The 27,992-nt window shown below is 34.2% G+C and overlaps 4 protein-coding genes across 6 annotated transcripts; 3 read left to right on the top strand and 1 right to left on the bottom strand.

Annotated features, from left to right (window-relative positions):
• Positions 1 to 1,070: 1,070 nt before the first annotated feature.
• On the top strand, positions 1,071 to 9,291 carry LOC129291478 (polyadenylate-binding protein-interacting protein 3-like). 2 transcript variants are annotated; one of them, XM_054928850.1, is made up of 16 exons: positions 1,071 to 1,477; positions 3,212 to 3,370; positions 3,459 to 3,590; positions 3,755 to 3,891; positions 4,086 to 4,276; positions 4,785 to 4,962; positions 5,092 to 5,331; positions 6,135 to 6,262; positions 6,572 to 6,638; positions 6,734 to 6,767; positions 7,028 to 7,144; positions 7,253 to 7,356; positions 7,473 to 7,619; positions 8,292 to 8,387; positions 8,478 to 8,534; positions 8,833 to 9,291. In XM_054928850.1, the coding sequence occupies exons 2-16, from the start codon at positions 3,232 to 3,234 to the stop codon at positions 8,860 to 8,862; spliced, it is 1,797 nt and encodes a 598-aa protein (XP_054784825.1). In that variant the 5' UTR covers positions 1,071 to 1,477; positions 3,212 to 3,231; the 3' UTR covers positions 8,863 to 9,291. The 2 variants fall into 2 exon arrangements, with proteins under 2 accessions (XP_054784825.1, XP_054784824.1); XM_054928849.1 differs by having other exon boundaries at positions 7,028 to 7,356.
• A 2,292-nt stretch (positions 9,292 to 11,583) lies between these two features.
• On the top strand, positions 11,584 to 18,115 carry LOC129291726 (nuclear transcription factor Y subunit A-3-like). 2 transcript variants are annotated; one of them, XM_054929229.1, is made up of 7 exons: positions 11,584 to 11,860; positions 14,934 to 15,078; positions 15,179 to 15,335; positions 15,671 to 15,807; positions 15,898 to 15,969; positions 17,089 to 17,256; positions 17,379 to 18,115. In XM_054929229.1, the coding sequence occupies exons 3-7, from the start codon at positions 15,212 to 15,214 to the stop codon at positions 17,769 to 17,771; spliced, it is 894 nt and encodes a 297-aa protein (XP_054785204.1). In that variant the 5' UTR covers positions 11,584 to 11,860; positions 14,934 to 15,078; positions 15,179 to 15,211; the 3' UTR covers positions 17,772 to 18,115. The 2 variants fall into 2 exon arrangements, with proteins under 2 accessions (XP_054785204.1, XP_054785203.1); XM_054929228.1 differs by lacking the exon at positions 14,934 to 15,078.
• A 1,295-nt stretch (positions 18,116 to 19,410) lies between these two features.
• Positions 19,411 to 23,891, top strand: LOC129291727 (PHD finger protein ALFIN-LIKE 4-like). Its single transcript, XM_054929230.1, has 5 exons — positions 19,411 to 19,619; positions 20,759 to 20,791; positions 21,699 to 21,927; positions 22,547 to 22,682; positions 23,354 to 23,891. The coding sequence occupies exons 1-5, from the start codon at positions 19,523 to 19,525 to the stop codon at positions 23,618 to 23,620; spliced, it is 762 nt and encodes a 253-aa protein (XP_054785205.1). The 5' UTR covers positions 19,411 to 19,522; the 3' UTR covers positions 23,621 to 23,891.
• Positions 23,892 to 26,185: 2,294 nt separating this feature from the next.
• Positions 26,186 to 27,986, bottom strand: LOC129291176 (uncharacterized). The gene has a single exon (XM_054928409.1). The coding sequence runs from the start codon at positions 27,455 to 27,457 to the stop codon at positions 26,411 to 26,413; it is 1,047 nt and encodes a 348-aa protein (XP_054784384.1). The 5' UTR covers positions 27,458 to 27,986; the 3' UTR covers positions 26,186 to 26,410.
• Positions 27,987 to 27,992: the final 6 nt, after the last annotated feature.

The following is a 27,992-nucleotide window of genomic DNA, read 5'->3' on the forward strand; positions in this document are numbered from 1 at the left end:
TAAATATAAAGTTATTATCAATAGGGGTACTGTTAAAAAAAGGTAATAATTATACCTCAAAAGATTAAAAATATTTTATATTTTTTAGCATTTAATTTTTTAAAAAATGTCTTACATTTTTTAACGGAGGGATTATAGCATATTATATTAATGATAGTTAAGTTCTTGACAATTTTTTTTAGAAATAAGTTGTAAATAACAATCTATATGATTATAAATTTAGAAATTTCAATTATAAATTATTTAAATATTAAATGTAATTTTTAAATTATAACTTAAATTTCTATTTATAACTTTCTAAATCAATATTTAAAACTTACTTTTTAAAATTTTTTACCACCGACTAAAATATCATTAATTCTCTCTCTCTTTTTTTCCAGCCTGTAAATATCATTAATTTACCCTTTAAGAATTTAACTGTCATTTTCTCTAAACTTTGTTTTTAAGAAAATGATAATTTTTTCAAAAGCTTTAAATAAATGAACCTATACTATTATTAAACATAATCATCAATTATATTTAAAATTAATAATATAAATTAGTTTTAAAGCTCATTTATTTTAACTTATTTTATAAAAAAATCACTTATTTTTAAAAATTTATTTTATGAGTTTTTATTATATTTATAATTATTTTTGAAAATAATTAGAATATAAAAAAAGTAAATTTTTGACCATTTTAAAAGATTACTTTAAATTATTTTTAAAAATAATTCAATACAATAAATGAAAAGGAGTGCTTTAAAAGATGTGAGATATATAAAAATATTATAAAATTTTAAAATAATATAATAATAAATTATTTTTATAAAATAAAAATTAAAAAATATATAATAAAATTTAAAAATAATTAAAAATTATTTTTTTATTATTGTAATCAAACATAAAATGATATATTTTTATAAAATTTTTATAAAATAGTTTATTTTTATAAAACCTCTAAACTACATAAAAATAATTTATTTTTTAATTTTAAACGAATCAATCTTTAGTTTCATCCGATCTATCCAAAACGCAGGCTACTTCTTCTCCGTCATCGCACGAAAGCTCAGAAAAAGAAAAACAGAAACAGAAACAGAAACAAATAGCCAATAAGGTGTGAAAATAATCTGAATTAGAGCGTGCCCATGGCAAAGAGTGAACCCGTCTGCACCTAATCATTCCCTTTCTTTCATTTCGGGGGGTTTCTGCTTCACGGCGTTCGCGCTCGTTGGTTCGCTGCCCCTTCGAAATCTCAAGACAAAAATCACTCTTTCCACCTCTCTGAATCTCGATCACGCCGAGAGGACGACTCCCCTCCCTCCTCCGTTCTCCATCGCTGTGTGATTCGTGCTTTCTTCGTCTTCTTCGTCCACTCTCCTTTCAGAGCAGGCCTTCCCTTGTATCATTCCAATCCCTAGCCGCCAAGTGTTCCATTCCGCTTCTCGGTTCAGCTTGTGCGGGAATCAATTATTCGGTTATTGATCAAGCTTCTAGAGGTACGCAATCGGTTTCCCATTTATTAATACATGGGTTTGCTCTCTTAATTTTTTTTTTTTTGGGTGTTAGATATAAGTAATAGCGCTATCCTGTTTGTTTTTTGAGTGGACGGGGAACTAGGAGAGTTCAAAGCCAAAAAAAAAAAAGTGTTTTTAAATTTTGAATATTCGGTTAAGCGATTTTTGGTTATATGAGATGCTGAATGGAGGCGGTTCTATAATTTTGATTGATAAATGCTAAGTGACATGGAGGTTTAAGATATAAAAATTGTTTATTTTTCATTTTTAATCTTTATGAGTTTCTCCTCAACGGCTAACTGATTTCTGAATCAGTGGTATACTTCTAGGGGACGGGCATGCGTCCCTGAAAATATCATCTTGCTTGGATAGATGATCAGATTTTATTAGTAATGGGGGAAAGAAAATTATTCAGGTAGAGAAAACAAAGCTAGGAGAAAAGGAGTAGAGAAATCAGCATTAACTGATCAGAGCTCTCTATATTAGCAGTAGACGCCCTTAAGAAAGACTGTTAGCTTCACACGTAAGATGTTGGGAACATGGCTTTGTCTGAAAGAAATGGCGGCTACATAAATTTATCCTTGAACTATAAACCACAAATAACTGCAAGCAGCATCATAGAACCTTGCCTTACTTCTAAAGCCCCAGTTATTGGTTGGCCCAAAAACTGCAGAGCTAGCTTACCTAAAGTTATGTAATGGGGATTACATGATTTGTTGTAATATGATGTAGTCAGGATTACATTGGATTACTTTACTTTGTCAACCAAACACTGTGAATCAGCAAAATGCATCAGGATTAGGCAATCCTTTTACATGGAATTGAACCAAGTGTTCCATTAATTACACATCTTTACATCCTAGAATTGATAGTACTGAGAATGGACTCCAATTCTGAACTTTCTCTATCATTAAGATTTTGATCGCTATGAAAAGTTCTAACCATGGTTATAATGCAAGAATAAAGTCTAGAAGTAGGGTGTGATTTTCAAACGATATTAAAATGCAAAACCCCCCCCCCCCCCCAAAAAAAAAAAAAAAGATCCTAAAACTTGCTGGTCTTCCCATCCTCTTGGCAATGAGTTCCACGGACTAGAATCTGTTGCATCAAACACAGCCCTGAACTTTGCAAACAAAAAATTATGCTAGGCTGATAAGACATTTCCCCTGCTTTTATTCAAGAAAATATCAATACTTATTCTGCACCGCTCAAAATACTTTTGTTTTGGAAACTGAAACTTGCAAATAAAATAACACTTCATCTGTGTTTTTTTTCCCCCGTTTTTCTTTCTTTTTTTGTTATTTTTGATTTGAAGTCAAACAATCCTTTAATTAATGAGGAATTTAATGATAATATCATATTTCTTGTTGTGGACTCTACACATTGTTAAATTTAAAAATGGCAGCTTGTGAATTTGCTAGGCGCCAAAAGAAGCTGAGACATTTGCAGGTCAGATAAAGAAAGTGACTGTTACAAAAATTATCTGCTGCATTTGTGGTTAATTAGTTTGATATTTTCTGTTTTGGGAGCTTGAGTGAAATATTTGGAGGCAAACTATTTTTTTCTTGATGAGTAAACTAGACGCTCCATTTTTTCGAACGTTATTTGGGGGCTACATTATTATTTTTTTTTTAAACTTCTTTTTTTGGGTCTGAGAGGTCCTGGTCAGAAATGACTTTTTGGAAATAGTCCGAATTGAACTTTTTAGTATTCCAGGTTAGAGGGCCTACTGGTTGATGATGAATTTGCAACAAGTTGGGCAGTCTAGATCCTCTAATGGATATGGCCGTCGAAAATCTGAAAGAGAAGGGGCAGCCAAGTCAGAGAATAAGATCTCATCTGGGAAGTCAAATTCCAACAGACTGGCAATTACAGGTGAACTTCTGACCTGGATTACTTTCTATTTCCCTTTAGTTAACTTTGCTAATATTTCTTCTTATTGGTTTGGTGACTGGTGATATAGGTGATGGTCCTTCACATGATCGACTAGTATATGTTACATCATGTCTTATTGGACAGCAGGTGGAAGTGCATGTTAAAAATGGATCTATATACTCTGGAATATTCCATGCAACAAATACTGAGAGGGATTTTGGTATGCTCTGTTAATTTTCTTTTTATATTTATTTTGCGCTAATGAAGAAATTTTTTGTGGGCTTGTGGCTTTGTTGAATAGAGTTTTGCTTCCTTTGTTCATTTCTTTTGTAAGAGAACTGATGAACATTGTGTACTGTTTAAATCGTCTCTACTTTTCTTTAGGAATCATTTTAAAGATGGCTCGCTTGACAAAGGATGGTTCTTTGCGAGGGCAGAAGTCTGGTATAGAATTGGTCAGCAAGGCTTCTTTAAAGACTTTAATTATACCTGGCAAAGAATTTGTACAAGTCATCGCAAAGGTTCGCAGCTTTTCATATCTGCAGTGTACTGGAAATCTATATTATTTCAGTTAAATTAAATATCCTTGTGTATTTTGATTTCAATTCTGTCTAGTTTACAATAATTTATTTTAGTGTAGAATCAGGCAAAATGGCCGTGACAGCTTTGTCAACTTCTTTATTGATCATATATATATGTATATCAATCATGGCAGGGCGTTGCTGTTACTAGGGACGGCCTACCTAGTGAAGCTCATCATGAAATGTATCAGGACATCATTGTTGACTCAATAATATCACAATCACGTCATGTTGACATGGAAAGAGAACTACAACCATGGGTGCCTGACGAAGATGATCCACAATGCCCTGAACTAGAAAATGTCTTTGACGAAACTTGGAATAGGTGTTTATTATTATTATTTTCAAGTTTTATCCATAAATAAGAAAATTTTCTTCTACAAATAAATGAATTATTACTTTTCTTGAAACTGCGATCTTGACTTGATGCCCATGTATGCATGTCAGCTTCTTTTCTTTTTCTTAGACCATAAAGGTTGCATGATAAATGAAAATGGATCCTTTCATTTTCTCTCCAATATTGACGTAGTTAATTTGGGAAAGAGATAAACGCAAAATGTACGGAGCCCATTACTCCTGTGGGTCCCCACCATTTAAGTTGACGGAACACATTGGTTGTAGGCATATTCTTGAGATAGCAAAGAGGGGAATTAGGAAATAAGGGGTTTTTTGTCTGTTCCTTAAATTTTAACGTGAATCTAAATGAAGCCTACCACATTTTGACTATCTCTATCCATATCAAGGTTGTCTTCATTTGTTTCTTTTCTAATCATAATTTATTTAAAGATTCTTAATTTGTTTTACATGACAATGGTTGTCTGTATTTCTAAAAGGGGCTGGGATCAGTTTGAAGCAAACAAAACGTTGTTTGGTGTAAAAAGCACGTTCAATGAGGAACTTTATACCACAAAGCTCCAGAAAGGCCCTCAGACAAGAGAGTTGGAAAAACAAGCTTTAAGAATAGCAAGAGAGATTGAGGGCGAGGATACGCAAGATCTTCACCTAGCAGAGGTTAGTGATGCTTTGGTGCTTTTCTGGTTTCCATATTTTTCCCCTTTGATATTGTGGCTTTCTGTACTTTTTTGTTGCTTAATTGTATGCTGAATTCCTCATACAATGTTTATGATTTATTCCCGACAGGAAAGAGGCCTCTTTCTACATAAGAATTTTGATATTGATGAAGAGGCTAGGTTCTCTTCAGTCCATAGGGATAGAGGGGTTGATGACAGTAGCTATGATGAAAATGAGGATATTTTGTTGGATTCACACAATTCTGAAACCTTTGGTGGTACCGTTCCTTCAGTTGTTATGAGGTCTATTGAATCAAGTGATGGGAAAGATGATGATGGAGTCAGAACATTGTCAAATTCCTCCTCTACGGTATCTTATCAATCATTTATTTTATTGTTAAACTCTAATATTATAATCATTATCAATTGTTGTTCCTCTTTTGGAAGACACTATTTTGTCCACGCCTCTAAGTGAAGACTGCCATAGTGTGGTTCTAAGTGAAGACTACCATAATGTGGTTGGTTATGTTTTCCCCTCGTTTTAGTAAATAAATTATTCTGTAATCCTATTCATTTGGGTCAACTTTTGTTTATGCAAGTACAGTTAAATTTGCTTTGTTGTCCCTAAGCAAAGCTACTAGATTGCAGTTTCGCATTCAAGGGGTTAATGTTTGGCTCAATAACTAATGCTTTATACCTCTGTCATGCTGTGAAGTACGATATCATGCTAGTGATAGTTATAAGAACACTTGTGGGTCTTCACCTAATGGCATGTGCTTTTTGGATGAAATTGTTTTTGACACATTATTGAAGTTTCCGATGACCTAGCAGTATAAGGTTTGATTCTTTCTGATCCCATTGTCTATATTGAGATGGTGATATGAATGAAATTTTATGCCCTCATCAATGAGTGTAAATTTTATGCCTTGAAGAAGGCAGCACATTGCTGGGGTTCTTCTTGTGAGTTTATTTATGATGTTTAAATGAATTAGTTCTGCTTGCAAGGTGTGCTAAAAGTTCTGAGTCTTCTTGCGCATATGAATATAACTTTAAAATATAATTGTATTGCTAAGAGATATGGGTTCGTTGTTTTCCCCTCCTCCCTCTCTTTCAGCTAGTAACTTCTCTGTTGTCTTTTCTTATTTTATTATATTATGTTTTGTGGGTTTGCAGGATTTACCACATTCATCTCAGTCAAGTAATGATGTGGATTTAGGTCGTGCTGGCTCTCACAATCTTGATAGTCAGTTAGCATCTGAACTCCCTACAACAACTGACCCTACTTTGGATGCTGAATGCAGGTTTCTATTGATTCCCTGCAAAAATTAATGTTTTACTCAAGCATGGCTGTCTAGAAAATAAAAGTTCCCCCCCTTTTTTAACAAATTATTTAGTATCTGATGCTACCAACTAATTTTGAATTCAAGCCAAATTAGGCCCCAAATGGGAGGTAACTCTCCCAACTTGGCTCTTCTTATTTTCAAAGTTCAAATTGGGACGTTGCTTAAGTGGTGTGGAGTCATTTACCACTTAGCGTAACTGCTGTTGATTCAAAAAATAATAGCATTTAGGACTACTGTATAGTGAATTCAAATCCAATAAACTTTCAGGATGCAGAAGGACTCGCTTAGTGATCTGCATGGAGCCATTGACAATAGCAAGGAAGAAAATCAGATAGTGAGTTGAAGTTACCATGTCTATGTAAATACCCCCTACAAGATAATTTATTCAGACGCTCTAAATCTGATTACTCTTTTATTTGACTAATGCAGCAATCTGGGGATGTTCAGCTGTCAAAATCTGAAGGTTTGTGAACTTGCTATCTCAGCTCTCTGCAGTTTAAGTTGTTTGAAAAGCGCCTGAAATAATATGAAGGAAATTAAAATCACTCCTCACTTTTTTTGAGGGGTTATGTTAACCGTCTCTTTTCTCCCTAAAGGAAGTGCTGGAGCTTTCTTCTGTATTCATATTATTACTTTGGCATGGCAGAATTCACCTGCACTTGAAACTTCATTAAGGTGGTTCATTAAATGTTGTTACTCTGATTTGAGTAAAATTTTATGCAGACTTACAGTCATATCACAACTTGAAGAAGGATGACCCTGATACTGGGGGATTGTCTTCAAATGCCACCTCTTATGGCCCTTCATCTCATATTTCATCAAAGAATCCTGAAAAGACAGGTTTGCCTGGTGATTTGATTGGGGATTCAACATCTGATAAAGGTAAAGGGGAGAGAAATTCTCTAAAATCCCTTGGAATAACTGCTGGTTCTACATCAACTCGTACAGATTGTGTGAGAGGTGTTGCAGCATCTTCTGGTCCTGGTCTATCACCTAGTTCTTCAGTTGGTTCATTATCTTCAGAAAAATCGATGCTGAATCCGAATGCAAAGGTCTGAAAGTTCAAAATCGTATTTTCATGGAGAAAAATTTCAATAATTGATTTTGTTTTTAACTAATTCTAAAGATACATCACCGAACTCCCCATTTTTCTTGATGATGCCCTTAGGAATTCAAGCTCAATCCAAATGCAAAGAGTTTCATTCCATCCCAATCACCTGTTAGGCCTCCCTCACAGTTGTCAGATGTCTCCTTCTATTATCCAACTAATGTAACTACTGTACCTCACATGCCTGCCATGCCTATGGAACTTGGAGTAAGTATTCCATGATGAGGTATTTTATATCAAATTTTATAATGGATTTTCACCATACAGGGTGTTTGCCTTCCCGTACATCCATCTAAAAGAGGCTCCTATAGTTTTTATTGTTGTGCTAGAATATTTTATAAATTCTAAGCTATTTTTTGGACTTTTAATTGATTGACGTTCAAGAGTGGGATAAGGTTGAGGGATGTTTGGTGAGGAGAGTGAAATAGATAAATTTGAACCTCATAAAGAGGGGTGGAGGAAGATTAAAGAAAATATTCTTAGAAGTTGTTGAATGAGACGTTCTGATTGACAATATTTTCAAAGGCTTAGCTGTTAATAGAGCACAATAGCATCGTGTAATCGATGTAACTGACTCCACCTGGTAGGATAAGGCTTATTGATTTGTTGTAATGTTCAAGAGTTTGTAGACTTCTTTCTTGTTTCCCCTTTTCTTTTAATGAAAGGCTATGAAAAAGCCATACGAGAGATAGAAGAACAGAGTAGAGTACTTTAAGTACCCTGTATAACTGAATCTTTCCTCTGCAAAACTCAAGGGACTAGGGACTGCTGGCTGGTCCGTTTTTCGGAACTAAGGCCTAGGAGTTCTTTAAGAATTATTGAATCTCTTTTCCGCTTTGATCTTTTTTACAACCTTGACTAAAGTTGTATTTTATTCAGATGGGGCATGCATTTGCTGGGCAGCAACCTTTACTGTATAATCCACAAGTAGCACAAGTGTCATCACAAGCATATTTCCATCCAAACGGACCACAGGTAGGATAACACTTGCTGTTTCTTACCCGTGGCTTTGTTAAATGAATAATGCTGCTTTAGGGTCAATACTTACTATTTGTTGATTTGCAGTATGGACAGCTTCTTGGTCATCCTAGGCAAGTTTTGTACGTGCCAGGTTATCTGCCTGTAAGAACAGAACTCTTTTTTTTTTTTAATAATTTTAAAACTTAATCTTTCTAACAATTAGAGGACATCAGTATGCATGCTTTAATTTTATTATATGCGTTGAACTGTGCTGTCTGTCAGCATTTGAAGATGAATTGTGAGATAAACCTTCTTAATAATCACTTTTAATGGAAAATTTTCTCAAGTAAAGGTGGTGGGATCTGAATTTGAATTATATCTTCCATCATTATCGACCTTCTACTAATTATTATGTTTTATATTCATTACTTTCTAATTGTCTCAATTAATTATAATACAGGAAACACCATACAAGGGACGGGATTACTAACAATCTTGGCTGACAGCATTCTTGGCAAGTCTGGCCCTTGCCTGAAATTAATAAACTCCCAGTGGATGGGTTCAACTACGGGGAGTCTTCAGATTATAGGAAGAGATTCCCATGAATAGGTCTTAAAAAAAAATTGTTTTTTTACAGGCGAATTGACTCATTCTGGAGTATCATTTTATTGCACCTGTATTAACACACATCTTTCTCTCTTAATTTTATGCTGACATTTTACTTTCTGCTTGCATAATTTTGTCACGAGTTGTGTCTTCTTGTGATGACAATTGTTTCGCTTTGCCATTCAGTCTACTGGTAGCTACCATCCCACGAGGTTCTGTTGTATTCAATTACTAAAATGAAAAATTTTGAGAAATTGTAATTCTGGATGAAGATATCAGGCAATTGTTATTATAGGGAGTTCAAATTTTGTAATTATTGAGTTGATTTATGTTAAAGCTAGTCATATAAAAGCTATTGTGGGCGTATTGATATTGTATTCCTAAACCTTGAAGTGTGGATTTTTACGAAAGATTATGAGTGCATTATTTATGTGATAGTGCATTTATTGTGTGAAATATAAAATTGTGACATCTAAATAGTAAATTATAATGAGGATAAGATCATGTACTGGGATTCAGTTTGTCACTAATCTCTTTTCTAGAAAGCTTCTTCATATTATTATATATTATATTTTCGTTAATTAAAAATTACTACAATCGCTTTCATGGATGGCGTTAAAAAAATAAAGGAGGAAAGTATTTAGTATTGTGATGTGTGTTAACGTCAACAGGCTCATTGCAGTGACCTGAGTGTGACATGGTAGGTGTATGATTAAGACTCTGTTTTTTGGTACATATGATTAAGATGAAGAGTTTTAAAGTGAGAAATGAAAAGGACTACCACATTCCCACAACCAATTGAATAAAGTCGTTGCAGTTTCTAAAGCAGTTGGCATCCTAATCCTTCATTATTAATTATTATTTGATCACTAATCACTAATCTCTATCAAAAAAATATACAACATATTTTAAATTCGAGATATTTAAAACAAAATTTTATATTTTAGTTTTTAACAAAAAAGAAATTTAGATTTTGGAATCTTTTTAAAGATTTCAAGGGAAAAATGACCTTACTCCCATAAATTTAATAATGATGTTTATACTCGAAAATGTTATAATTTTAAAGATTTTTTAAGTTGAATTTGTTGACATCTAGATCTTTGGATTTTTTTTTTCCTCTTTGGTTATTCTGTTGACCTTTCATTTTACTTGAACCTTTTTTTTTTCCTTTCAAATTTGGCCAGCGAACTTTAGTTTACGATTAAATTATGCATCACATTGAATACCCAAAAATAAAATAAAATTACGCATCATATTTATTTCTTTGACGGTCAACAAAAAGAACAGAATGATTATGCATGCTGTATAATTTATTATGAGCATAAGTGAAGTTTCACGACGAAAGACATCATAATTACTATGCATTTTTCTTTTTCGAAGGAGTATATCCTATTTATTTCTAAAATTTGATATAATTAGTTGTATCTAAAAGAAAATAATATTAAATATTTTCATAATAAATTATTTTAAATTTTATTATTCAACGAAGTTTTAGATAAAATATGCTATATTTCCAGTAAGCTTTTGTTTGTTTTCTCCCTTTTTATATGATTTGTGTGTGTGTGTGTGTTTTTTTTTTTTTTTTTGGTAAAAATGTATGATTTGTGTCTTGGTGGAGCGTTTTGATTCCTTATTTCCTTTACTGCTCAAATTTAAGTGCCATTAATTTTATTATTAGGTGCTTGGATCAAATGGTAAGGGAATTGGTCTCTCTTAATTAGAAATCTCAACTATCCAAATTCAAATATTAAATATACTTCACAAAATTTCTTATCTTAATTTATCTAAATTTATAGTAATTATTAGTCAATAAAATTACAAATTATTAAATTTTGAAAACATTTTTAGTCAAAAGTTTGATAACATTTTTCGCTACAATAGAGCAAAAAAGAATTCAATAAATTATCATTCACTACAATAAAACCATAATAGTGAATAACAATTTCAAACCGAATCTTTTTGTCATATGTCAATATATTAACAAATAAAAAATAATATAAAAATATAATCATCATGTGTAAAATTCAATCTAATTTTTTATTCTACATTTTCTCCATGTCTTTATTATTTTTTGATATATTTCTTCACGTCTTTATAATCATATTACATGTAGATATTTCTTTTTGTAAATATAAAAAGTAAGATGACATAAATTTGAACTCATCACAAAACGACAACAATGGAATACAGCCAAACTATAAAGAAATAGGATTTTTTTAAAAAAAAAATTTTAAAGCTTTTCACTATTTGAAATGATAATGTAATTTAATTTAATTGTTAAAAACCTAGATTCTTGGCCCGTTAACGTTTACTCTCTCCGTTTTTACATAAAATGTGTTTTTTAAAAATTTATTTTATTTTTAAATACAAAAGATGACAATAATATTTTTAAATAATTAAATAATTTTATGTTTATTTTAAAAAATAAAATAAATTATTAATTATATTTTTTATTATAATTATGATATTAATTATAATATTATTAAGAATAAAATTGTCATTATATTTTTTATATCAGATTAGTTAAATAATAAATTTTTATTAATGCATAAAATTTGATTAAAAAATCTCATGTTTAAAAGCGGAGGGAGTACTCTACAATGATGATAATGAAGAAAAAGAACGGAGACGGTAGGAAGATGGAGGAAGGGGTGGTTACTGGTGAAAGGTTGCTCTTGGCGGTGTTAATGCTCTGCCAGATTCACTCGTTGTAGGGGACGCCCCTTCGATTTCTTGTCACTCAAGCCGCTACGTTCAATAAAGCAAACACAAGGGGGGAAAAAAGAATATCTTTGTGAGCTTCGGAGGAAGGAGACATGCACTGGTTCTGGATTTCAGCATAACCCATTTCTTCTTCGTCGTTAATTTACTTCGTTTTCGAGGTATCTAGAACTCTGTTTTGGAGCTTCTTTTATTATTTCTTTTCTCCCCCATTTGTTAAGATTGTGTTCTTACTGGATATGGTAGTGAATATACACCCAGGTGGGATTTAGAGCTTTTATTAGATAGTGGGATTTCTTGTTATGGTTTCGTCTTTTGTTTGCTGATGGTTGGTGCGTTATTGTTGTTCTGAGCAAAAGTTTTTTTGTTTCTTATTTTCATGAATATTCTGGGTATTGCCTATTTGTGAAACGTTTTCCGATTTGGGCAAGGTGCTTTATCAAGAAGGTAAGTGCTTAATGATGGAATTCATCTTCAATTAATAACTGGATCCGAATTTTCGTACTCCAGGCTTTCGTTCCTTTTTCTTATATTTCCTTTGTTCCCATGCATTCTACACTTTGTTCTTATTCAATTATTTACCTTTTCTTCTTTCGCTTGATTGCTTTTTTTTATGGTAGTAGGGTTTATTCACCAAGAAAATTCTTAACCTTTTAATTCTCAGTACTGTTGTTATCTTTAATTGAATAGAGTGGTCAAAGGGAAAGAGGAAAAAATATAACCTTCAAACTCTTTAATGAGTCTGTTGATCCGTTTGTGCTTCAACTTGAAAGTGTTGACTGCTGACTAGCGTGAGGGTCACCACCGGTATTCACTTTTTGCATGCCAACTAGTTCTTCTTCGAGTAAATCTAAAACCAATGCTACTTTGAAATCGTTCAAAATGTCGCGCGTGTAATTGTTGATTTTTTCTTTTTTTTGCACCATTTCCTTACGTCCTAATTTCTTTTAGAGTCATTTTTCTTGGGCATACACTCATTGCTCATGCTCAAGCAACATTTACCTAGCTACAATTACTAGAAATTGCTATTAGACTAGTTACCTTGAAATTGCTTGACTGTTTTTAGATGCATTAGTTTGACATGTTTTTAGTTGAATATGGTTTGATCAGTCAAACTGATGTAAAACAGGAAAGGGAGAGGGGAATAGAGACAAGAGAAGGAGGAGGGAGAGAGAAAGAGTGAGAGGGAAGGCTGGAAGTCTCAGAAACTCTTATTCAATTCAATAATATTCAAAAGTTGAATACAAATGAAAAATCTAACTTTATTTATAGAGCTCTACAAATAATAAAATAATAAAAGCTTAAATTCAAATTCCAAATCTTAAATCTAAATCTAATATTAAAAATACTAATATCTAAGATAACAATAAAATAAATAATAATTCCTGATTCTAATGAATAAAATCCTTTTTCAAATTTCCTTAATGGATAATCCTAATATTTTAAATAAATCTTAATTATGTTAATTAACCATTATCCCATGTTCTATCATTTCTCCCCCGCTTAAAGAACTCATCCCTCGATGAGTTAAAATTGATGCACAAATTAGTCGGGGAGGGATGGGCGGGATAAAACCTCATCCATGTGCATAGATCTAGAAATCCTTTCCAACAAATGAGGTAGCGAAAGAACAAACTTTGGCAAAAGTGAGTAGTTTGACCATGCAGAATCTCTAGAAAACCTTTTCAATAGACAGAGTATTGTTGGATTTGACTATTAAGCAATGAAGTGAACTTGGGAGATGTAACCTGCAAATAAGGAATAGCTGTAGCATGATGAGATTGATCCTTGCTAACAACAATTTGAGAAGGATCCACTTGTATTGGTGTATAGTGGACAACTTGATAATCTACTGGCAAGGAAGGAGCTTCTACTATTGTTGGTTCACTTAATGCTTGTTCTTCCATTTGTTTCCTCAATTCATCGATCATCCTCTTAATCTCATATATTGCCTTCTTAACTTCACCACAATCCCTCCTAAGCTTGTCAAAATAACAATTTTATTCTTATTGAAAGCAATCCAGTTTAACTATAATTTGGTCTATGTCCTCCTGAAAGTCAGCATATTCATAATAGCAACGGGTACCATCCTCGTATTGATAAACATAATCATGTTGATGGTTATTAAGATGCTCATATTGTCGTTGCTTAATGTACTCATGCTGATATTGGTCTTCATACTCATTTCGTTTATGATTAGCATACTTCGACTGGAGATAGCGATGCTCATAATTGTCACAATAAGTATGCTCTTATTGTTGATGGCTTGTGTACTCATATGGTTGCTCTTCATAATCATACCAATAGCAATCTTGCCAATAAGTATCTTGTGATGGATAGACATACCGTTGTTGATATTCATTATGGGTGTACCGTTGAGCAAAATCCTTTCGCTGTTGCGCATATTGTGGTAGATCAGCATATTCATACTGATAATCTAGTGTGTATGTGCTGTAGCTCATATTGGTAACTAAGCATTATAACAATTTTAATTTTCTTTTCTTTTCCTTTTCTTTTATCCTTTTTTCCCTTCTTTTTTTTTTCCTTTTTTTCTCTCTTTTTTTTTGAATACAAAAGTTCAGATCAATAAAAAAATGAAAAGTTACTCAAAATGATGTAGAAGTATGAAAAAATTGCAAACCTCTAATATCTAATAGCGAGTAAACTTGTAAAAGGTGATGAAGGCATTTTAGTCAGTAGTGTTGAAATGTGAATTCGTTATACCTTGTGTGGACCTCCCAATTTTAATGAAAAAGTTGTACTTTTTAAGTGAAATTGGCAACGAAAGTGTGATGGGAACCTAGCTCTAATACCAAATTGATGTAAAACAAGAAAGGGAGAGGGGAATAGAGACAAGAGAAGGAGGAGGGAGAGGGAAAGAAGGAGGGGAAGGCTGAAAATCTCAAAAACTCTTATTCAATAATACTCAAAAGTTGAATATAAATGAAAAACCTAACTCTATTTATAGAGCTCTAAAAATAATAAAATAATAAAAACTTAAATTCAAATTTCAAATCCTGAATCTAAATCTAATATTAAAAATACTAATATCTAAGATGACAATAAAATAAATAATAACTCCTGATTCTAATGAATAAAATCCTTTTTCAAATATCCCTAATGGATTATCCTAATATCTTAATAAATTCTAATTATCTTAAGTAACCATTATCCCATATTCCATCACAAACTCTCCTGCAATTAGCTGATGTTCGGCATGATTTTGGTTGGTAGTGATAATTGCAACAACTATCGGGTAGTGGTAGGTATACTAGATTGAGTCATGGCAGCTGATGATAGAAAAAGCTGCAACCGAATCCAGATTTCCAGTCTCATGTTATTTTGAAGGTACAGGGAATTACTATTGAGTTTTTAACAGGTAAAGTTATGTGGGAAAGATTCTGGTGTATGTTCTGCCCATTCATCATCTCCTCATGTTTTGGTTTCTCGTCATGAGTTATTCTGCATTTCATGTTCAGAAATCTTCTGCCTTCAAGAGTTTGAGCTTGAAAATGGGAGTTCTACCTCAACAACGTCATAATACAAAGCCATTGAGTTTCCAGTTTCAAGATCAGGATTCATCTTCTACTCAATCAACTGGTGAATCTTATCCTGAAGTTGGTTCTGGTCAATCAGGTATTTGGTTGTAACTCGTCTTTATGAATTCTGAATTTTTGTGCTTATGAACTGGTTTTCTGTATTTCTTCTTTCTATTGGCAAACATCTGATAATGAAGTTGCAGGAGTACTTGCTACATTTTCTTAAAGGAAGTGAAGTAAATTAAATACATAGTCATGATCCTATTTTCGGAATAATATCTCTTCCCTCAGCATTAGCAATCATATAATGATATTCAGATGATATCATGCTTGCTTTGAAGTTTAGTTTGGTTTGAGATGACTTGACAGAAAACTCATCTCAAATACTTAGGCTATTTACTTTGCTTGTGTTCGTTTCGCTTGGGTTAGCAGGTTATATTTCTATCCAGTGTAGCCATTCTTCTGCACATTCAAAATGTAGCGCAAGTGTAGGAGGTCTCATCAAATCATCGTTGGGGAGTCAGAGTTTTTGTTTTCCTCCTTTCCCAGTGGTCCATAACCAATCAATTGTATGCAGATACATTTTTTATGTTTTGGTTGCCATGAAAGTTAGGTGCTACTGAATACTGATAATTTTTCTTTCATCATCTGCATTTCAGGCTCATATTGCACTTCGCTATGCTGAACCGTGCTTTGATGGTGTACTTGCTGCATTTGTGCCACAGTCCAAGGCAAGATGTTATGAATTTTTTTTGTTCACTATTATTTCTGTCTCCTCAGTTTTCAGTGTATCGAGGCTAGCCATGCAAATAAATGGTAGAATGTTATTTTATTCCAGAAATTTGTTGGCATCTGATTGATGGTTAAGTTTTGAAAGCATTTTCATATTTTGTTTCAAGCTGATTAAAAATATTATCCCTTCATTGTGACAGCTTCTCCTTCCAAATTGTGATTTGGCAGGATAGTATTATTATCATTATTATCCTTATTTTGTCATGATTTTGTTGATAATGGTTTTGGCTTTGTCTAGTTTCCTTCTGGAATTGTAATGAAGTCTGATAAAAGCCTTTCTCCCGTGCTAAGATGGAAGAGGACAATATGAGGACGCGTACAAGTTCTGATTAACTAAAATACCCTTTTCTTGTATCTCTCAAGCCTTTCAAATTTCCAATTTCTCTTCTGAGGAGTTTCAATTGCTTTGTTTTGTCTACCTTACTATTCTTTGTTTTTCCCCCTTGAAACGTTAGCAACAGCAAATGCAAGTATTTCATTCTTCGATAGCATGCTCGTGATTATATATGTAGTTTCCTTCTGAAATGGAATATAGTTTCAGAGGAATTTATTTCTGGGCAAAGCCCTTATCTTGGCGCGCTTAGAGTCAATTAGTCCCAGATTCTCACCTTCTGTGGTTAGTAGTTAATTTCATAAGTTTGTGGTGCAAGAGATAATTTGCCGGCCTTACAGATTCTTGTTGTCCATAAAGTAGGTCAATGAAGTATCTTTCCATTTAATTACGTTTAAGTTCCCGTTCCTGCATCGCCTTTGTTCTGATTCTTTGCTTGCTTTTCTTTATCATTAACACGATTCTCTATAGTGGGGAAGTTGATTTACTGTAACTTTTGATATTAAGTGATACGACTATATATATATATATAGGTAAATGGTTATTCCTGTTGACCTTTATCCTAGTGACAAAAGGAAGTGGACTATTCACCCACAATAGAGTTGTTTATTCTTGTGTTCAACTCTTTGGATTCTTGCATGACGTGTTTGTTCTCTAGATTAATTATTGCTGTAAAAGAACTCTGTCGCCAAATTCTGAAATATATATGCCTTCAAAATGTTATCAGCTTCATCAGGCCCAACTCATGGGATTAACTTCTGTTCGAGTTCCTCTTCCTTTTGATCTGACAGAAGAACCTATATATGTGAATGCAAAGCAGTACCATGCTATTCTGAGGCGTAGACAGTATCGTGCCAAACTCGAGGCACAAAACAAGCTCATCAAAGCTCGGAAAGTAAGTCCATTTTTCTTTAATTTCCAAAGCATCTCAAAAACCTATCTATAACATGTTTGGATAGAACACCGGCAATTGATTTGTTTATCTTTAAAGGATGCTATGATTATATGCTTCTGCAGCCATATCTTCACGAGTCCCGGCATCTGCATGCATTAAGGAGGGCTAGAGGTTCGGGTGGTCGCTTTCTCAACAGCAGACAACTCCAGGAAGCAAACTTCAAAACAGAGAGTCGCGGCCTGAAAGTCTCAGATGCTACTATGTTGAACCTAGGTGGCAATATGTCAGAATCCAAAGTTCATCCTGATGCAGAAAACTACAGAGATGGTCCATGCCCCACCGGTTCTGACATCACAAGTGCATCTAATAGTGATGGCATCTTCCAGCGACGTGAGTCCAGTTTCAGGCTCTCTAGTTACCCTGCTCACATTGGATGGAACATGCAAGGCTACTCGGCTGGTCCTGGCACTGCTGGCAGCGGCGGTAATCAGCAGCATGTGTCTGTTCTCATGTGACAGGCACATGTCCTGCACATCATAGCAGTTATTCTTCAGCTCTAAGGCATCATTCAGTCGGAGAAGATGAAGATGGAAGCTGCTTGTGTTCCCAATGGGAAGTCATCCTTGGCTCATTTACGTATGATATATATATATATAGTGTGTTCATGTCAACTGTCCAGGAACAGTGATATGAACATCTTATTTGCTGTATTATGTTTGATTGGGCCATTTAAAGTGTATGGCCGAAATAGGACATCTGGGGAATTATACTGACTTGTGAAATACGCCTTGTGTGTTTGAGGATTGATGATGTTGTGCTGATTTTTGGTTTGAATGAGTGGCCTTTATTTGCTGTTGTTTCTCTGATCTCTCATTTATGTTTAGATTGAAAAATCTAGTTTTTTTTTTTTTTTTTAATGGAACGTATGTTCTTATACAGGAAATTTTTTCTGTGTGGATAGTATTGATTTGTAGTTAACGCAGCCCTCTATAGCTTTTTTTTTTTTAATAAATATGTTAATATTGATTGATTGAACGTCAGTTCATTTATTTAGATTGATTTAGTCTTAAATAATGGAATAACAGTAATAAGGACGCAACTTTATATTTACTAGTATTAGTATTAGTATAATATTAGTATATTATTGATATTCATTAGAAGGTTAAAGTTTATTTTAAATCTCTTAACTTTATACAAAATTTCATTTTAATATTTTAATTTTATAAATTGTTTTTTAACTTTTTTAAATGCTTTAAAATGTAAGTTTTTTTTTTTTAGTATTTCATTTCAACTAGTAATTATTACATTTTTTTTTTCAAAAGTGTATCTAATAAATAAATTATTTTATATTTATTTTAAAGTAAAACTCTCTATTGAATAGAATAAATATAAAAAATAGTATTAGTTTGAAGATAAAGAACTATTTTATTTAGAATAGAATTTGATTAAAAATGTCTTATATGTTTTAATTGAGGAAGTATTATTTTTAATTATTTTATTAATATGAGTTGCTACGTTATATTAAGAAAAAGCACATAATAACTTATGTGACATTCAATGTAAGCTAACGGTAGCTTTATAAAAATTTTATTCATATTTTTCTCTTATTATTAACTTATATAGGATATCTCATAAATTATTATGTGTCTTTTTTAATATACATGGTAACTTTTATTAATAAGATCATTAATAAATAAAAATAAGAGAGTTTGTGGTTAAAAAAAAAGTTAAGGGGATTAATTTTAAATTTTTAACAGTGAAGAGTTTTGTGTAACTATATTAAAATTCAGGGAGTTTGTGTATATTTTAACCTATATAAATTTGCATAACTAATTGTGTTTACTCATTGGCCAAAAAAAAAAATTTGTGTTTACTCTTAATGAAAGAATTTTTTTATTAGAATTCTTACAAAGTATTTATCTTTGCACCAATGTCTTTATTAACAAAATACTTGCAATAATTCCCGTATATTTTGTTCTGGTTTAAAATTTAACTGAAAACCTAATAATTTGCCAAATTTTTAAAGATTAACATCAGTCTTTTTTATTAGGGTAAAGATAGAAAATTTTCCTCCAAAACACTCAATTCAACGTATTCCTGAAAAACGACTTCGTTTTTTTTTTTTGGGGGGGGGGGGGGGGGGGGGGGGGGGGGCATTGGTTTCTGCGGAGACATTCATTGCTTCGTCATTCTAATTTTGCTTTGGAAGTGCACTCTCAGGGAGATAGGGAGACTGAAACGGAGAGAGAGGGACGAAGACGAAGCCATGGACGGTGGAGCACAGTACAATCCTCGCACGGTGGAAGAGGTTTTTAGGGATTTCAAGGGAAGAAGAGCTGGACTTATAAAAGCCCTTACCACCGGTGCGTCTTTCTCCCGCTTCACCCTTTTTTTTCCTGGGCATTGATGTCGGTTTCGCGTTTGGTTTTCGGTAATGCGCTGACATGAAATGGGTGGAAAAGTTTTGAATTCGGTGTTTAATGCTTTTTTCGGTTTCAAGTAATGTGCTTCGGATGCAAAGTTGTTTTGTTCAGTTTTTAAATCCTCTGCAGTGGTATGTCGGAGCGTTGTCCAGATTTTTCTGTACAATAATTGGGAATGGGTCTCTTCTCTTGATTCTTCTATCCTGTTCTATTGTCGATGTTCAGGATGGCAAGGGAGAAGGACATGATTTCTTTTGTGCTTTGATTTCTGTATTGAGCATGTAGCATGTTCCAGAGTGAACTCGGAATTTATGGCATAAGGTTGAAATAGGAGAATTCTTCTATTGAGTATTGACCAAACTTGATGTCCATGGTGTCGTGTTTTTCAGTAGTCAATTTTCCTTCTCAATGTATATGTGAAGTCCATTCATATCGTTCTTGTTATGAGATAGATAGAAGAGGCATTGCGGCATTGAGTATAGCCTGTAAGCATTTATAATTTGGAGCTGAAACTGTCAGCGTGTAGTGGCCCGATAGTATTGGCTGGTAAGAAGATTTGATTTCTATACAATGAAGTTGCAGAATAAGCATGTCTTTCTTTTTGTTATGTTCTCCCCTTAAGATTCCTGAGTGTGTTTGGCAACTAGAACATCATGCAGCGGCAGTGGATGCTAACCCACAGTAGTTATGTGGTTCCCTTAAGTGCTTGATGCATTGAAATGGGGGGAAGACACAATTTGGAAATTGTGATTTCTTTTTCCTTTCTGATATTGTTTTTTAATTTGTATGCAATACTTGTGAGATTCAACCTCCAATGGTTGTAGAGAAACCGGAGAGGAAAAAAGGATAAGAGCATTAAATTAAATGAATCTTTGTTGTCTGCTTCTAAATCCCCAAACGATGCCAAAGATGAGTCAGATGATACATGACAGTACTGTTTTTGTCTGAACTGATTACATGCTAGCCAAACAGAATTTTTCCTCTTTATATTTAATTTTTTAAACCCCTTAACTTAGGTTATGAAATGGATTGTATTCTGATTTATTTATTCTACTTATTCATGCTACGTACTGTTGCAGACGTTGAAGATTTCTACAACCAATGTGATCCTGGTTAGCTACACTCCTACTCTTCTTAGCCTTCTTATATTATTTTCTGCATTTTTTAAAGTTGTTGCTGATTTTTTGAGCATATCATGTACAGTCTTCTGTGTGCAGCATCATTTGCATTTTTAACCAATGGGTTTTAGCTTGTTGGTACTCAATGGTTAAAGACCGCCTCAGCCTCACAAAAACTCTAATATCATTCTATTGATTCTTTATGATTTGAAGGTGTTTTGCATTTATTTCAGGTCAAATGTTTTGCTTTTATGGGGTTTACACTCAGTACTTTTGTTGCCCTTATGCCTTACTGACAATATATGAACTGATGCACTAGTTCTCTGCAAGTCTAGATAAGATATATGTGCCAGAACTACAATTCTCAACTTTCAAGTTATTTGTTTTGCGATTAATAATTAATTTGGGTTGATCTAGGCTCTTGAGTGGAAGAAGCATGCTAACTGAGGTCTTCTGAAATGGTATAGCAGTTATGCTTTCATTGTTAGTTAGACTAATAATCTTGAACACTCATGCAGCATTTTGAACTGCATTCTGCATAATCATCTGTCCAGCCTGTCATGACCAGTATTGTGGTAAAGTTAAAGAATATTGGAAACTTTGGATATACCATAGACATTCTTTTGTCTATGTTAGCCTAGCTCTAGAGCCACTTATTTGTGTTCTTGACATGTGTTAGTCAGTATTTCTTGACTAAATTAAATTTTGATGATTGTGAAGAACCTCTTCGCGGGAAATGTTATTTACATTTTTGGAAATAGAGATTTTATGTAGTTATGCTAGCTTCTGGGGCAAATTACTGTAAATGAAGAATTTGATGTTTCCATATCTAGACTGGATTGCTATTATATGTAGCTATTTGATTCCTTATTGTTGCCTCCATGGATGTATAATTTTTCAGAGAAGGAGAATTTGTGCTTGTATGGTTATCCTAGTGAGCAGTGGGAAGTAAATTTACCTGCTGAAGAAGTTCCTCCCGAACTTCCAGAGCCTGTGCTGGGCATAAACTTTGCTAGGGATGGCATGCAGGAAAAAGACTGGTTATCTTTAGTTGCTGTCCACAGTGATGCGTGGTTACTTGCAATTGCTTTCTATTTTGGAGCTAGATTTGGGTTTGATAGAGCTGACAGGTATAGCATGCTCTTCGACGCTGGTCTTTTTCTTTTTAGCGATTCTTTTAGAGGTTAATTTTTTAAAGTCAACTGTAGATTCTTGAAGGCAACAGGCAGTTTGGGGTTGATTCTGCTTCCTAGTCTTATTTATCAATTATCACATTTTGTGAGTTGTGGTAGTGGAGGGCTCTCCGCCCCCAAAACCTTGTTGAGGAATTTCTTGTTTGTTCATGTAATGGTTAATTGAAAGGCGTTTCATTTTATCTGAAATGACTTATATGCCTATAAACCATTGGTCATTGACGATTGTTCCTCCCCCTCCCTCACTTGGGCCTTTTCTTCTCCAAAGCAGTTGCCTGCCTTGCAGAGAGGCAAAGATGATGATCTCAATTTACTTGGGTGAATGTTTGTGCTTTGATGTTCATTATAATGTGAACAGTGGTGTATTTCAAGTGATCTTTTTTTTTTTTTTTTCACCAGCTTGGTCTGCTTATTCCTTGGGACAGTTTACGGATATGCATAAGATTGGATCGTTGAAATATAGTTCTTATTCTTCTTGCAAAACACTTCAATAAGTGGTTCTTTTATATAATATTCTATTTAATCCAACTGAACAAGGTTTGATGTCCTAATGCAGAAAACGACTTTTCAATATGATTAATGAACTACCAACAATATTTGAAGTTGTTACGGGTACAGCAAAGAAACAAATTAAGGAGAAGTCTTCAGGTTCAAATCACAGTGGCAGTAAATCAAAGTCCAACTCTAAAGCGGTAAACAATATTTTATTCTGCTCCCACCCATGATAAATAAATATATTTCCATTTGTTGCATACTTGTGTTTTGTGTTGCAAACTCAGGTATTGACCGCGCTTATTCATTCAGAATAAAAAATATCGATTAAGATGAAACTCAGGTTGCATAACTTGGGTTAGATTATTATGACCGGCTGCTGTCCTTGTGAGATACTGAGATGAAATAAGTTCTTAAAGGTCACGACTAGCAAATGAGGAATTCACTGCAAATGAATCTCCAGACCTCCCACTTTCCTAATGTATTTCTTAGATCTGCTATAAAGAAGAAATACTCTGCTCGGACTGTCTAGCCATCCTGTCCCCGTTAAGGGATGGGAACCTAAGAGAATTTAGGTTCTAGAATCTTGGGTTTATCATCATATAGCTTTTGTAATAATTATTTTGAATTTGACATCTAGAAATTGGAAATCTATGGATGTTTGTGCTGAGCCGCTGGTGAATATTGATATCACATTTGCTGAGGGAATGATTGTAGTTAGGTTGCTTCATTGTAGGATTCTGAAGGCATATAACAAATTTATTTGGGGTGACGTAGGTCCTTTGCTTGAGTAGGTGGTATTATCATATTTGTGCTCTTTGCTCTTTTGAGCTGGTTTGTCTTCTTATTTAATTATTGAATCAATGAGCAGCGAGGTTCAGAATCTGTGGGAAAGCATTCAAAGGCAATACAATCAAGAGACGAGGAAGAAGGACTGGATGAAGTAGATGAAGATGAACATGGAGAGACTTTGTGTGGGGCATGTGGTGAGAATTATGGTACTGATGAATTCTGGATTTGTTGTGACATCTGCGAAAACTGGTTCCATGGGAAATGTGTGAAGATCACCCCAGCTAGGGCAGAGCATATCAAGCAATACAAATGCCCATCATGCAGTAACAAGAGAGCCCGTCCCTGACTAAAGCAAGGTTCCTTCGCTGACTAGCGTTGGAGTCTTCAATTGCTCAAGCTTATCTACCTTCCTTAGATGCAGTCAGTAGTTTCTGGGTTTCACTTGTTGAGATTTTCTTGTGTAGTCTGTAGGATTGCCTGTGGAGGTCTAGATTTTGATTCCTTTGTGGCTGTTAATCTGTAATTGTCACGGAAGTGTTGTTAACTAGGGAAAGTGAAATCTTTTCCAAGTTTGACAGGAAATCAGTTTAATGATACTGAAATTTATTTGTAACTTATATTGATATACTCCCTGCAGGATGTAGTCATCTTTATTAAGCCATGCTTTGGGGAAAAAATCCTAGTATCTATATTTCCCACAAAAGTGCATTACTCTGGAGCTTTGACATAATAGGTTATACATTTGCTATATAACAATCATATGCCCAGTTTACAACCCCTCTGTAGGCAAGGGTCCTCTGGAAGATGATTGTATATTTACAGGTAAGTCTCACTCGTGGTTTGATCACCAGTTTCACTTTAATCTCTCATTCTCTCTTCATTTGACCCCTCAATCGATTGCTGAAGGGGATCCAAACCAGCTCCTTTGTTTTGTGTGTGTATTGTGCCTTTTGATGAAAGAGGACATGATTGTTGAAAGAGTATCGTAATATCTTGTAATCTATGTAGCGAATCTTATTTAGTAGAATAAGGTTTGTTATTTAGTAGAATAAGGTTTGTTATTGATAAAAGACGGCATGATTAGGCCATATCCAGAGGCATAGTACCATGTGATATGTGCTTATTTTAATGAACCTAGTATTTGGAAACCAGGATAAAATGGACAGAAGCTTCTATTTGGTGTTGATTGGGAGACGCGTGTAGCGGCTAAACCATGTCGTAAAGTCTAATTTCTAGTTAGTTTAGTTTTCCCCAATTTTATGAAATGAAATTTTACTGTAATCTCATGGTCATGCGTGCCTGTGGTTTCCGTTTGTTTAGATCCCATTCTTCTCGATAGCATTTATGATTTTATCGCTTGAAATCCTCGAAAAATTGATTAAATTATATTATATTTGAAAGTTAAGTTAAAACATTTCTATAGGGCAATGGCTTTTCGATCTGCTTCCTAAACGCCTGTGTGTGTGTGAGAGAGAGAGAGGAGGGGTGGTGGAGGGAGAGAGAAGCTCTGAATCTCTGAACAACAGACTAAAAGAAAGATCACTTGGAACTGCCTGGAATCTTTTCATAAGGAATCATCATTGATTAGTATAATGAGAGTTCTTTAGAACTAGACGAGATTAAGAGTTGGATTCAGATTTTCTTTCATATATAAAAAATCCGAATCTCAAGATGTGATAAAATCAATCTGAAGCACAGCATGTGGGTGGAAAAGAATAGTGATTTCTCATGTGCTTCTGATGAAACTCGAATGGGGCCTCCACTTTAATATATTCGAAATTCGAGATTCCAGGAGAGAAATAGTGACATTTGCAATGGATCCCACAGGACCACGATGCAACTCCCGACAAATATATTATATTTATAAAATACAAGTCTAGTATTTACGATTTTTTTTATCAGAGGAACACTTTTTAAATTTATCTATATTCATCTGCTATTGTGTGTGCGTGTGTTTTTTTATAATATAATCATAAACCTTATTATTATTATTATTATTTCAAATTTTCACTACCTTTTTCTTTATCTTCATTTATACTCCCTTTTTTTAATTTGTCACTTCCAATTTTAAATATTTTGCAGAGTCAGAACTATAATTTAACAAATTCCTCAATATACACACGATATTTAAAAATTTAGAATTAGAATATTTAACCATATAATAAGGAACTAAAAAAATATTGTTTATCATTTTCTTGCCATCAGCTTATCATATTTTATTGATTTATTCAAAGATTTCAATACTTGGTTTAGAAATTATTTTTAAGTTTTATTCATTAATAATCAGAGGATATTTATTTTTCAATATTTTTATCAAAGTTATTTAATTTTTATTTTAGTGTTTAGGGCTTATTTTACCTAATGGGACAAGACTTGTTGTTATAGTAGTATTATTATTTAATTTCTATTTTAAAAACATATAGGGACATCTCACAAAGCAAAATATTAATATATATTTTTATTAAAAAATTATATACCTATTACCAAGTTCACCAAACAGACAATTTGGTCCCCCGCCATTTAACTAAAGTTATCCACTACAGCTAACCCAGACAGAGTAGATAACTACAAGTACTTCTCCACTACCTAGCATTAATATATACACTGAATTTTCTTAGACAAAATTATACACACACAATGAAACTCGGGGAAAGAGAAAGATACCAGATCCAGAGGCTGATTTGCGTCTGCTATGCCAATAATTTTTGTTTTAATTATACAAGATTACCAAATCATTTACTCCCAATTGCAAGATAACACAGATTTGATAACCCCAATTACCAAATCATTTACTCACAATTACAAGATGACACAGATTTGATAACCCCAAGGACCTATGGAGTCCCAATTGCTAAATCAGCCCTAAAACCGTAGTAGTTAGTACATCAAACTTCCAAATCCACAAGAAGCATAAAACATGACCAGAATATTATGTTAGAAGACGACTTTTATTTTCAAGATATACATATAACATGACAGCAATTAGTTACATTGATATCGAGCGGCCATGCTTGCAAGGAAAATATGAAAAAAAAAAAAACCCAAAAGGAGGGAAAACATAGGCAAGAGAAAATAATAACATAATTTAGGGTAAGGAAAAAAGATATTCACTTTCTCCTTGTTGTCTGGTCCTTCATCATGTCAAAATCTCCTGGTTTTTGGTGGAAAGCCGTTTCAGAAACTCGTAGGTAGTGATCATTGTCGTTGCAGACATTGACATGGAAACCCACCGAGGTCCCAACCCTCTGTAACAAGCTGTCCAGCCACCTTCCTTAACCAAGTTCCTCACTGTCTGCATAGCTGTCGGTCCTCGCCGGCCTTTTTCATCACCGTCCAAGACCTGTAGTCTTGTTTTGATTGTATCCAAAGGCATGGTAATCAAAGCAGACATACCACCAGCAATTGCAGCACTAACTCCCTGAACTGCCATTACTGTTTTAGAATCCGGCCTCAATGTGTTAGCTGTGGTATTTTTGCTTTCATCGTCTTTCTTGCAAAGGTAGTACCCAACTCCACCCCAAATTAGCCTTTGTGCAACAGAGTATGAAGCCCACCAAACTGCATTTGAAGGAGCATATGTCAAAATGGATATCCCAAACCCTCTATACAAGCCTCTGGGACCATCAGTGCTGAGGATTTTCCTGAAGGCATCAATCCCGTTGATGTAATTGCGTGCAGAATTAGCCATGTGATTGTTAGGGTTATTATATCCACCTTGAACCATCAATCTCTGGCTCACAACGTCAATTGGTGTCCACACAAGTTGAGCTGCCATGGCTGCACTCAAACCTCCTGCTGCATTGGCAATTGCAGCTGCAGTTGGTTCTGCAAGTCCTAGCCTAACTGTAGCAGTTCCTACGTTACTCTTGGTGACCTCCAAGGCAGCCATGTACAGTGCTCGAGCTGGGATTGTACCCATCAAGGAAGTCCCAAATCCTCTGTACAACGCTCTAAAGCCCTCAACCCTAACCAGTGAAATTGCGGTTTTGATGCAAGAAACTTGGGATTGAGCTACCTGCTGCCGGGTTTTCAACACTACAACAGGGTAAAGAGTCGTTGAAACCCCTGAGAAAAGGGCAGCGCCAAGAAAGAAAAACTTCGATTTATCAAGCATTTGCCAATCAATATCGGCCGGGATATGAATCTCTTGACCCGATTGTTCTTCGGCCGCTCTCAAACTCATCTTCGCCACTTTCGAAATCCAACCCCTCAAAAGTTTTTCAGCTGAATAATACACGAAACCTAGTTCCTTCAAATCCCTCTAACCCCAACATTACTGCCAACCCATCCTCATCATATACAACCCTAACTGTACAATTGCAACCTTAACGTCCCCAGCCCCCACAACGGCAATTACAGAAAGAAGGGAAACGAAAAAGAAAAGAACCCAAGCATCTAACTGTACAATCAGCAATACAATCCCATAGGTCATAAATTAAAGGGAAGCATCACAAGGAATCAACAAAACAAACACGATTTTCTCCTCTTGTGGAACCAGGTTTTGGATCGAACATGAGCTCATCTAGCATTTCCAGATTAAAAAACGGAGTACTACGGTAGAATCCGAATCATACAGGAAGCTCACACCTGGCCGAAAAACCTAAGTCATCACTCTTCGATGGTAAAGCATTCGAGCAGAGTGAAGAGCAAGCGCCTCGGAGCGAGACTGTTATGCAGAGAGAAAGCAATGGGCAACCGGAAGGACCTTACGAGTGTAC

The sequence above is a fragment of the Prosopis cineraria genome, unplaced genomic scaffold (genome assembly GCF_029017545.1).
Source record: "Prosopis cineraria cultivar Desert tree isolate PC_DT_omini unplaced genomic scaffold, ASM2901754v1 PC13, whole genome shotgun sequence".
NCBI lineage: Eukaryota > Viridiplantae > Streptophyta > Magnoliopsida > Fabales > Fabaceae > Prosopis > Prosopis cineraria.